The sequence below is a fragment of the Rousettus aegyptiacus genome, unplaced genomic scaffold (assembly GCF_014176215.1).
Source record: "Rousettus aegyptiacus isolate mRouAeg1 unplaced genomic scaffold, mRouAeg1.p scaffold_m13_p_11, whole genome shotgun sequence".
In the NCBI taxonomy this organism is placed as follows: Eukaryota; Metazoa; Chordata; class Mammalia; order Chiroptera; family Pteropodidae; genus Rousettus; species Rousettus aegyptiacus.
The window spans coordinates 17,231,289-17,244,236 of record NW_023416286.1 but is presented as its reverse complement, the minus strand read 5'-3'; the positions used below and the strand labels follow the sequence as shown (position 1 = coordinate 17,244,236).

General features: G+C 39.5%; 1 protein-coding gene across 1 annotated transcript in view; it reads right to left on the bottom strand.

Annotated features, from left to right (window-relative positions):
- LOC107509998 (guanylate cyclase soluble subunit beta-2) overlaps positions 1-12,948 on the bottom strand; it is a 70,696-nt gene that overhangs the window by 12,659 nt on the left and 45,089 nt on the right. Inside the window, exons 12-13 of the mRNA XM_016143069.2 lie at positions 12,316-12,462; positions 2,289-2,443 (exon numbers count right to left, since the gene is read on the bottom strand). Of these exons, the coding sequence (XP_015998555.2) occupies positions 2,289-2,443; positions 12,316-12,462 (302 nt within the window). The remainder of the gene's footprint in view (positions 1-2,288; positions 2,444-12,315; positions 12,463-12,948) is intronic.

Here is a 12,948-nt window from a genome sequence, read left to right as displayed (position 1 = left end):
GAACAACCACAGAACAGGGCTCACTAGCGACGTTTCGGCTTCGCGCTCAGCTGCCTCAGCCAGGTCTCAGCACGCCGCAGCCTTCCCTCGTCCTCGGCCAGTTTCACGGAGGTTTTGCACCTTCGCCGCTCTCCTCACCGTCCCCCATTTGGCCCCCGCTGACCCCACTCTCAAGCAGTTGCCCGTGCCTCCCACTTTGTGATGTAATGTATCTGTGAAATTTTGACCGTTTTAGGTGAGATCGAGCAACTTCTCACCCCATCAACTAACTATACTTACCATTTTCCCTAATCCAGAGAATGAGGTGTCTTATTCAGGGATCCCTTATCCACACTCCCTTTCTCCTCCTCAGGCCCTGGCCCCACCATCCACTTTCCCCCTGATCTTGAGCTTCCTCTCTATTCGCATCCTCCTCTCAGCCTATTAGCATAGTAAGGTCTCTTTCCTCCTAAAGAGAACCGGAAAGTCACTTGATTATCTCCTGCTTTAATCCCAAGCAAATGCTCTCTTCCTGTTATCCTTCAACTGTCTCTCCCCACCATTCTACCACAACCACGTCTGACAATGTCCCCAAAACCTCCGGTGACTATTTTTCAGTTCTGCTACTATATTTGACATTTTTGTTCAATCCCACTCCCCTAAAAATATCCACAGGAGTGCTCTTTACCCTGAATTTCCCGGTTCTTTTCTATTTCTTCCACCTTTAATATGAGCTCCTCTTTATCTGCCACTTAAATGTTAGTTCTTTCCACTGTTCTTCTCATACTGCAGCCTTCCTCAGGTGATCTTACCAACTCCTGTGCCTTATTTACTGCCCGTATGTTGCTTACTCAAAATCTAGATACCAGCTAACAACTCCACTGCAAATTTCATCCATCCATTTAATGGTACCTCTACCTAGATGCTCCACAATTTCTCTGAATTCAAAGAATTCAAACCTCAAGTCTATTTCTGCTCCTATGACCTGGAATCCCTCTTGTCTTATTTCAGATAGTGAGAGTCAGACCCTAGTCACCCAAGGTGAAAACCTAGGAGATATTTGAGGATCCTCCCACTTTCTCATCCTCCATTTCTAACAATGACTGAGTTTAGCTTATTTTACTTTCCCTCAGATTCCCATCACCAATGTTCTGGTTCAAACCAAACTCCTCATGGGCCTTCTCCTTCCCATTTACTGATGGCTCAAATCCTCCCTACTCAGTCTTGAACAGTCAGTGTCAAGTAGAGGGGGTCCTGACCTTGCCATCGTCTCTGACCTCACACTCCTTAGGGCCTCCACCTCACCTACAGTGTAAGCTTGCCCTTCAATAATGTACACGCAGCTCTCATCACTTTCTGCTTCGTATTTTCCAGCCCAGAAAGCTAAACTGTTTGTGGTTCACTGCATTTATTCTACATCTGTGTTTGTCCTGTTTGTCTTTCACTCCTAATAACCCCAGTTTTGGCTAAGTCTTACTCTGGAACTCCTTGTTGAAGATTCAGCTCAGCAACCTCCTCCTCCACAAAGAATTTCTTTCCTGGGTTAAGCGCCTTTGCCCCAGGCTCCCATAACACACTGTAGTTCCCTCCAAGCCTGATCCCCTGGGTTGTGTCTAGGGTCATTTCCTGCCCAGCCTAGTTGTGACCTGGGGCAACTTACCAACCTTTTTGTGCCTGATTTTTCTCATCTGTAGATAACAATAATAATGTATATCTTTAGGGAGAAGTTGCAACAGTAAATGAACTAACATATGTAAAAGAACTTAGGACAGAATGTGACCTCTTGCAAGTTCTCAAGGAATGATAAGTATCTGTTTATAAATATCTTTATCATTGGACTTATCGCACTTTTAAAATAATGATCTGTGAATATTTTTCTCTCTTCCACTGGACTAAGGGTTAGCAAACTTTTTTTTTTTTTTTTTTGTAAAATATCAGATAGTAAATATTTTTGGCTTTGTGGGCCACACGGTTACAACTCTGCCATTGTAATGTGAAAGCAGTCATTGCCATTAAGAGCATGGCTGTGTTCTAATAATACTTTATTTACAAAAACAAGCGGCAGATTGGATTTGGCCTATGGGCTATAATTCACCAGTCCCTGCACTAAATCATATGCTCTTTGAGAGCAAAAACTGTCTTATAGCATAGGCTCAACAACATGTATTGTCTGACACAATGTCTTCTGTAAGCTAGTGTGGCACGGAAGGAAAAACCCGGGCTTCTTACATTACCCCATCCCATGGCTGCTAGGCCATCTAAAAGTTCTGGAAGAGAAAGGACAAAGTAAGGCATGAATAAATGGTTACCTGTAAGCCGTGGGGCTCAGGTGTACTTTGTTGGGAAGCCCATGACTTTCCATCCTAGAAGCTGTGTTCACGGTGTCACCAAACAAGCAGTACCGTGGCATCTTGTCCCCCACAACACCTGCTAAGACTGGTCCAGTATGAATCCCCACTCTGATCTGCATAGAGAGAACCTCACTGAAAAGAGGCATCAAATACTCTCTTTTATTTTAAATTGAAGAATAATTTACATATGACAAAAAAGACTGATAAGTGTTTATGTCCATGAGTATTGACAAGTACATATATCCTTATAGCCATCCTCCAAAATAAATATAGACTAGTTCTATTACCTCACAAAATTATCTTGGGTCCCTTTTCAGTTCAGTTCCAATCTCTCTGTAAAGGTAATCACTTTCTTATTTCTTTCACCAAAGATTAATTTGCCATTCTACAACTTCCTGTTTTGTAACAGGCTTCATTTATGTAACATAACGTTTTTGAGATTCAGTCGTATTGTTGCACGTATCAGTTGTTTATTCTTTTATTGCTGCATACTATTCTAAGATGAGACTGTACCACAATTTATACAGTCTTCTCTTCATGAACATGAACATTAGATAATTTCCAGTTTGAAGTTCTTAGAAACATTCTTATACTGATCTTTTTGTGGTCATAAATTTTTACTTTTCTTAGATAAATACCTAAAAGCGGAGTTTTGGGGTCACGTATGTATAATGTTGAAACAAAAACAAAAACCTTGCCCAACAATTCTCTCAAATCTTTAAGCCACTTTACATTTCTATTGTCAATATGACACTTCCAGTTGTTCCACATTCTCACCACCATTTGGTCTTCTAGTTGGTGTGAATTGATATTTCATTGTGGTTTTAATTTGCATATCCCTGATGGCTAATGATGTTAAGCACATTTTCATGCATGTATTGTCCATTCTTACACCTTCTTTTGTGAAAAATCTGTTCAAGATTTTTATTCATTTAAAAAAAAATGAGTAAAAATGAACAAGCCCTACCCTGTCTGATCTCGGAAGCTAAGCAGGGTCGGGTTTGGTTACTACTTGGATGGGAGACCACCTAGGAAGACTAGGTGTTGTAGGTGTAAAAAAAAGAAAGAAAGAATGGAGTTGTGGGCGGGAAAAAAAATGGCATAGATAATAGAGGCTCTGTTCATCCCTCTGGTGACCAAATCAAAGTCGTGATGGAAACAAGGAGCAGCAGCAAGAAAAATCGTCTGGGATATTGATGAACAAACCATACTAGGGAGAAATCCAAGAAAGCACCCTGCAACGGCAGAAGGTGGGAGGGGGCAAGGACGTGGGGCAGCCCCGACTTCCGTGACTGAGTGAGACAGAGGCTGCGCAGTGGCAGACGCCTCTTAAAGGGCCCTTGTCTGTAAGCAGATTTTCATGGTGCCAGACCTGCTCGCTCTGAGCACCAGTGCCAATTTGGCTGCATGCAGGGGGCTCCAGGGACTTACAGAAAGACATTGTCAGAGTGAGGGCTGAGGCGAGACTTGCTCTGTACAGAAGTGCCAGCAGTATCCATTGTTCCCTATTGAGCCCTCCCCCACTCCCAGTGCACAGGACACAGCACTGCCATAGCCCAGATACCACCATAGCCGAGTCATCATCAAACTAGACAACATAGGTCACTCTGCCCAGAGGATTCCCTGAAACTCTGCCTACCCCAACTCGCAGCCCCACCTAAGCTACATCCAGGGGTGTCCTCAGTGAGTCAGGTACTCCTTGCTGAGCAGCACCTAGACTCACACTGGAGGCAGCTGGTCTTGGTTTCTCATGTGGCCTTTTGAGGCAACTATAAGCACAGCATCTGTGGATTACTAGCTGAATCTTAACAGATGGCCCCTGAGGGGCAGAGACTTGGGCTAAATTTGTCCTGCAACTGAACCCCTTTCAGGACTGTGCTACTGGACACCTACTACACAAATCCACATTAATAAGACAGGAGCTTTGCTTAGTACCTAGAAACAGACATGGAAAGGCAGCCAAAATGGGAAGACAAAGAAGCAGAAACCATATGAGAGAACAGAACAGAGATGCAGATATAATGGAGTCAAGTAATCTAACAGATACAGAGTTCAAAACACTTGTTATAAAGATGCTTAATGAACTTTTGGAAAGTAAATTCAGTGAGAACTTCAACAAAAAGATTAAAAAAATAAAAATGGAAATTATGAAGGGGAACCAGTCAAAAATGAAGAACATATTATCTGAGATGAGAAGTATATTAGATGAAATAAACAAAGGAATAAACAAAGTGCATAAAGAAAAGAATCAAATGCCCTATCTTGAGAATGGAAAAGCCAAGGATATGCAATTAGAATGACAAGAGGTAAGATGCCAAGACTATAATAATAATTTAAGGAGCATATGGGACACTATTAAGGGTCCAAATATCTGTCTGATCAGCGTAACTGAAGTAAATCAAGATGTTGAACAGCTGTTTGAAGAAATAATGGTGGGAAACTTCCCTAACCTGGTGAAGGAAATGGACATAAAACCCAGGAAGCTCAGAGAAATCCAAAAATCAGGGATCCAAAAAGGACCACACCAAGGTACATCATAATTAAAATGACAAAGGTTAAATACAAAGAAAGAATATTAAAAGCAGCAAGAAAAAAACCAGATAATTACTTATAAGGGAACACTCATAAGACTGTCGGCTGATTTCTCAAAAGAAACTATGCAGAACAGAAGGGCTTAGTATAAAATATTTGACATGATGAAGACCCAGGATCTACAACCAAGAACACTTTATTCAGCAAAGCTATCATTTAGAGTTGAAGGACAGATAAAGAACTTCCCAGACAAAAATAAGCTAAAGGAATTAATCAATACCAAGCCAGTATTACAGGAAATGTTAGAGGACTTCTTTAAGAAGAAAAAACATGTATCAAAACCAGGAATAAAGAATGGTAACAACTACATTCCTATCAGTAAATACCTTAAATGGTAAAGAATTAAGTGCTCCAACCAAAAGATAGAGTGGATGAATGGAAAGGAAAACAAGACCCCTACATGTTGCCTATAAGAGACTCACTTCAGATTAAAAGAAATACATAGACTAAAAGAAAGAGAATGGAAAAAGATATTGCTTTGATAGACCTAGAAGGTATTAAAGTCAGACAAAGATAAACACTATATGATGTCACTTATATGTTTAATCTAAGGAATAAAAAGAACAAACCAATCAAAAACAGACTCACAAATGTAGTGGACAATTTGTTGGCAGACAGAAGGGAGAGGGGTTTGAGGAGCTGAGAGAATGGGGTGACAAGTTAAAGAAGTAGCTGATGCATGGCCATGGAGATGGGGAGCACAGCATAGGGAATGCAATTAGCATTGGCTAGGTGGAGGGCTAGGGGAGGGAGGGAGCAATTGGGGGATAGTTTTATGAACTACATAGATGTCTAACCAATGTATTGTATACCTGAAACTAATTAAAATAAAATTAAAAATAAATAACAATAAAAATTTTAAAATGGAGTTATATTTTATTGCTAACATATAGAAGATATATATGTGTGTGTGTATATATATGTATGTAATGTGTATGTATTACAAATATCTTTACCATTCTGCGGGTTCATTTTCTCTAATAAGCAGAAATTTAAATATTTGAAGAATGTGTTTGTTCACTAGGACTGCCATAACAAAATAGTACAAACTGAGTGGCTTAAACAACAGATATTTACTTTCTCACAGTTCTGGAGGTTGGAAGTCCAAGATCAGGGTGTTGACAAGTTTGGTTTCTTCTGTGGCCTCTCTCCTTGGCTTGCAGATGGTCACCTTCTTGCTGTATCTTTCTGCGTGTGTGTGATTGTATGTGTATGTGTGCCTGTGTGCATCCCTGGTATCTCTTCATGTATCCAAATGTCCTCTTCTAATAAGGGCACCAGTTAGATTGGATTACAGCCCACCCTAACAGCCTCATTTTTATTAGCCACTCCTTTAAAGGCCTTATCTCAAAATACAGCCATATTCTGAGATACTGAAGGTTAAAGCATCAACATGTGAATTTCAGGGAGGTGGGCAGACACATTTTGCCCATAACAATAAAGTTTATCTCTTTTTTTCCCCTTTGACTGTTAATACATTTTTGTCCTATCAAGAAATCATTGCTTACCCAAAGTCATGAAGCTTTTCTCCTATATTTCCTTTCAAGAAGCTTTATAATTCTAACATTTATGATAGGTCTGTGATGCATATTAATTTTCATATATGGAGTGACGTAGGATAGAGGTATATTTTTCTTTTCATATGGAGATTCAATTGTAGCAGAACCATTTCTCAAAATAAGGCTCCTTCCCACACTGAACTGATTTGGTGTATTGGTCAAAAATTAGTTGGCCTTAGGCTTTGGGCCACGATGGCACAATGGGTAAATGCTGTACTTGCCTCCTTCCATGACCATCTCAAAATTACAACTAAACTAGAGAACAACTATCAGTGAGAACTGTCTGAAGTCTAGCTGAACAGAAGTACTCTAACTAAGCATATACAGAAGAAGCCACATGTAATAGTTTAAATCGGAAGGGCTATCTTGACTGTGGAGATTTCCACTAAGGCACACCAGCCCAGAGTTCCAGCGTTAGAAAGAGAAGTTCCTATAATTACTGGCTGTGCAAAGCATAGGAGAATGTGACTGAGTGAGACAGAGGAATGCTGGAGTACCAGGCATCCTCTTAAAGAGCCTGCACACAGACAGACTCACTCACTGTGACCTCCAGCCCTGCAGTAGAAGCTCAAAAGGTACCAGGGAAAATACAGAGAAGAACTTAATTGTCTGGCTTCAGGACAAGGGCCGGAGAGGCAGCTTTCTCCCAGACAGAAGTGCTGGCAGAAGCATCAGCTGGCCTCAGATCTCCATTTAGCCTCTCCCAGACACCTGCAAGCCCAGTACCAAGGCAACCATCTGTAGATTACTTTGTAGTTCATACCAAGTTGCCCCGGGGAGGACACAGGCTACAGCTGACATGGGCCTGCATGAAAGCCTCTCCCAAGAGGTCCCAGGACCAACACATTAGGTGGTGACCATACTAGAGCACCACCTGAACCACCTCCAAAAATGACACACTCAAAGGGCAGACTTGGCAGGCACTAGAACCTCACTAAAGTTAGTACTGCTCTGTGAGGTGTTGACGCCTGAGGAATAGCTACTCCAGTATAGTCACTGCCAGTCCTCATGACCAATCAGCCCATGGGTCAATCCCTCCTACTGATGTACCAACAGCAATAAAGGCGCAACTACAATAGGAGGACAGCACAACCCACACAAGGAACATACCTGGAGCACCTGACTCAAGTGACCAGGAAAAATGGGCCTCTGGGCCCCACAGGGCACCTACTACATAAGGCCACTCTATCAAGACCAGGAGACACAGCAGCTCTACTTAATATGTAGAAACAAACACAGGGAGGCAGCCAAAATGAGGAGATAAAGAAACATGTCCCAAACAAAAGATCAGAACAAAGCTCCATAAAAATAACTAAATGAAATGAAGACAAGTAATTTACCAGCTGTAGAGTTCATGCTCAATGATCTCAGTGAGAACTTCAACAAAAAGATAAGAAATATAAAGATGGAAGTAGAAAACAAAAAAGAACCAGTCAAAAATGAAGAATACGATAACTGAAATGAAGAATACATCAGAGAGAATCAACACAGATAAGATGAAGCAGAGGATGGAATCAGCGATTTGGAAGATAAGATAGCAGAAACATCAACAACAACAACAAAAATACCCTTCCAAGCGAAAATAGTTTAAGAGACCTCAGGGACAATATCAAACATGACGACATTCACATCATGAGGGTACCAAAAGGAGAAAAGAAAGAAGAAGGAATTGAAAACCTATTGGAAGAAATAATGATGGAAAACTTCCCTAAGTTTGTGAAGGAAAACTAATGAACAAACAAACAAACAAACAGAAACAAATTCATAGGCACAAAGAACATTTTGATGGTTGCCAGATGGAAGAGGGTTTGGAGGATGTGTAAAAAAGGGGAAAGAATTAAGATGTGCAAACTGCCAGTTATAAAAGCAGTCATGGGAAATATAGTCAATATTATTGTAAAAACTATGTGTGAAACCAGATGGGTACTAGACTAATCGAGATGATCACATTGTAAATTGTGCAAATGTCTAATCACTATGTTGTACACCTGGAACATATAATATTGCATATCAACTGTAATTGAAAAATTAAAAATTTACTTTAAAAAGTTTGTTGGCCTTGAATATGTATAATTTATACTTCTGGATACTTCAGTACTGCCCCAATGATTTATTCATCAATTCTTCTGCCAATTCTATCCTGTTTTTATTACTGTAGCTTGAGACTAAGTCTTGAAATTAGGTAGTGTAAGTCCTTCAATTTTGCTATTTTCTAAGATTTAAGACTAAATTTAAAGTTTGTTTTTATTTCATTTTCCATTTTTTGTCCTTAGAATATAAAAATATAACTAATTTTTGTGCATTAGCCTTGTGCCTTGTGACATTAGTAAACTCACTTACTAGGTCTGATAGTTTACCATAGCTTGTTAAGGCTTTTAGATGTACCCTCATTTGGGGTACCTTTTATTTGGTCTGTGAATAATGATCATTTTACTTCTTTCTTTCCAATCTTTATGTCTTATATTTCTTTTTCATGCCTTATTGCACTGAATAGGGCTGTTGATATATTTGACTATACATTGTATTCTCGTACTCATCTTGTTTCAGTTTGCTAAGCTCTTAGATGTGTGTGTTAACATCCTTCACCAATGTCGAAAATTTTCAACCATTTCTCTTCAAATATTTTTTCTGACTCATTCCTACTTTATATTCTTTCTAGGACTCTGGTTCCATAGATGGTGGTCTTTTGATATTGTCCTATATAGGATTCCTTTTTCCATTTTTCCCCCCTGTTTTCTTTTTTGTGTTTCAGTTTAAATAATTTCTATTGTTCTGTGGTCAAAATCTGTGATCCTTTTCTATATTGTGTCTAGTCTCTTTTAAGCCCATAAAATGCATTCTGTATTTCTGATTTATGACATAATGGTTTTCATTTCCATGGGATATATAAATAAATTGATAGAGCAACAGATAATGGATAAATGATAGACAAACAGATGATAGATGATTAGATAGATAAGATAATAAATAGAGTACACAGAGATATAGTGTATGTGTATTTCCCATCTGTTCAAACTTGTTCCCCTTTTCCAGTAGATTTTTTAATATATTTATCACAGTTATTTTAAAGACTCTATCTGATAACTCTAACATCTACACCATCTCTGGACCTGCTTCTATTGGCTATTTCCTCTCGGCTACACACCACGCCACCATTTTCTTTTTTCCTCTTGCATCTCATATTTTAAAATACTTAATTGTGTGCCATATTGTGTGTGAAAGTACAGCGGTGACTGAAGTTTACCCCTAGAAAAGTTCATTCCTCTTCTTCTGTCAGACTGCTACAGTGGAAACTGAACGAATCTATATTTGAGTTGGGTCTGGGCTTTTTCCAGGGATACTGTTAGATTCTATGTAGCACTGATTTCAAATATTATTGTAAAGGCTGGATCAAAAATTTTTTTTTCCAGCAGGGCTTGGAATCTGAACATTAGGAAGTTCTGAGAAACTCCTTAGGCTTTATCACCACACCGCCACCAGGATTCTGAATTATGGGAGATCTTTTTCTGCTTTATAGAGCGACGATGATATTTTTGGGAGTCTCTTTACTCTTCAATCCCACCATGGCTCTCTGTACCTTGGGAGATTTCTCTCTACCCCTAAACTTCAAAGGGTCATTGTATTGTACCAGGTGAAAGCCAAGAGTACCTCAGAGAGATTTCTCTGAGTTCTCCTAATCTAACACCATCTTTCCATGGGCCACTGTCTTGCATTTGGAGAAGGTTCTATATACCTCAGGGACTGGGATCTCTCTCAGCTCTCCTCCCTTATCCCTAGCATTTGGCTGAATAACCCATGTACATGATGAGGGACTGTGGAAAATAGTTGGTAGATGGGTATAGCCTCTGTGGCTAGGATTTAGCAAAGACAGAATCTTTGGGATTCTAACTTATCATTCCAGGTCCAATATGGCCATTGAAAGTTCACTAAAATTTAGACTTGTTTCTCCTTGTCTTTGACTCTAGTGGATTACTTCTCCTGCTGCTCTACTGAGGGATGAATATAATAATGGGTATCTTCTTCTTGTAAGGCTTGCCACTTTCTGGAATTTATTTCATTTATATTTCTTTTCTCTCTGATGAGTAATTTTTTTTTAAACTGCTAGTATGGGAACAGAAGTCTCTGTCAGCCTTCTGTATCCTAATCAGATTTACTTGTCTTTTTCATGCTAGATTTTCTCCTGAAATAAGATTATAAATTTCTCTAGGAATTGGAGCTTGTCAAATGCTTCTCTGAATCCTTCAAAAAACCTAGTAATACTGTCCTATGCATATTAGGACTTCAGTAAATGTATATTAAAGGTGATATAAATAAAATAACAAAGAATCTCAAAAAAATTACTGACTTTAAAATACAGCACAATTCTCTTAGGAGAAAAAATATTTTCAGGCCTTTCCCCTGCTTCCTTAAAGAAACCCATGTGATGTGACATGTCATTTCTGGTGAATAGTTAATGATGTTTCTATGTCCCTACTCTTATCTTAGAATTGATAATATCTTTTCCTATTTTCTTCTTAATAAATCCACCATGAGAGTTTCCAGGAATTCATTGTTTAATTTTATTCTCATAGGTGTAGTATTATTTATATTTCTGTTGCTATGCCTCTTACACACACACACACACACACACACACACACACACACACACACACACAGAGTCTTTCTCTCTCTCTCCTTCTATTTACTCAACAGTATATTTTCAATTATTTTTCTTCAGTAGCTAACATTAGTGCTTTAACTGAAACACTTATTTCTTATCTGACCTTTTTATCTCTACTCCCTCTTTTTATCTCTTACCTCCCATCTTGATTTTTTTTTTTAAATTTCTTACATTGGGGATTTTATTCAACAGATGTATGGGGGGGGGGGTTACACAACAGGCCAAGTGTTGTGGACATGTTGTCCTTATGATTACCTAAAGCCAACTTTTACTCTGAAGACTGCATTGGACACAGTAACCAGAATCTGCAGTATTTCTCACCTTCTAAATTATTGTGGTGAGGGTGAGTGAAGCACATTTTTAGAAGCTCTTGCATAGGGATTACAATTCAAAAAGTCATATTCCATCTTATAATTGGCTTAATTTATTTTTAGCTGACTAGTTCATCTTGAAGATCTAACTGACAGCAGCAGGGAAGCGATTAGATTTTAAAAGGCAGAGACACAGCTCTAATCCATGTCAAGGCAGTTAAGATCTGCTGAGCAGACAGAAGAGGACCTTTACTTTTCATCTCCAAAATTGTCCAACTTTTATAGAGCGAACAAACTTCCTGTGAGAAATGAGAGCAGATGTCTTGCTAATGGCCACGTGGTGGAAGGAAAGCTATTCTGAATGTCTTATGGCACCATGGTGTCTGGCCTGCTGGCTAGAGGCAGTTTCACACCTCAGCCTGAGTTCTGAACCTGTCAGACAGCAAGTTGGATACACAATTTCCCTAAGCAGGAAAAGTTGGCTATTTAGTAAACCTGACCACTTGCTGAAACGCTTGAACAAAAAGCAGGAATTATAAACGAACTAGCTTCCAAGATGGAGTGAACCCTGCGAAGTAAATGAGGAGACACTACCCTAAGTTATGGACAAAGACGTTTGCAGGGAATCACGTGAAAATCCTGAACTTCAAACCCTCTCCTGAGAGTCGAGAGAAGTTGGAACAATAATATCCTGACTACTATCCCTTTGCTTACTAACATATGCGAGAGAAGGAAAGCGTTGGGAGAAATCACCCATGTTAATTGCTGTAGCATAACCAGAGATGATCTAAGCAGACAAACAGAATTCTACTTTCTGTGTGTGATATGGTTGGTATTAAGCAAAATACTCAGTTGTTCTCTACCTGGATGGGCTCTCCAGTAACAGGATTCATCACTTCTTTTGCAGAAATTTTCATCCCCAAGGCAAAATTAGCCACTCTTTGTGCATGGCTTCCGATAGGCACTGGTACACCCCCTACCACCATATAAGCATCTCCTATTGTTTCCACCTGTAAGTGGGGAAAAAGGGGTATTCAAAGGTTTTCCTCAAGGCACTGAACACATCATGAGATATTTTGTCATTTTCTGTATGTTTGTGGGAGGACTATATTGAAACTGGTGATTATTTGCTAGGGGTATGAGGAGTGTGAGGAAGGAGGCAAGAGGAAAATAACTCAGAAAATAACCAAGAGAGAGTCAAAAGGCCTTTGTGCTTCTGGTGGAAACAAATCCCAAAGAAGACAAAGCTCCTGGGATAGGTGTATGATGTTGTATGTTAGATATGTATTATTTGGATTAGATTTGCTGCTGCATTTAAGGAATAGGAGAACCACTCTCTGGGAAAACAGTGTGCCCTCAAAGGAATCTTAGTACTAAGTATTATGAAGCATTCCTAGAAAACTAAAATTCCTGAAATACCTCCAATTCCCTTTTAACATTCTTCCTCACCCCACTCCCATCCACACTCAACCCAGAACAGCGAGGGGAAAAAGGCC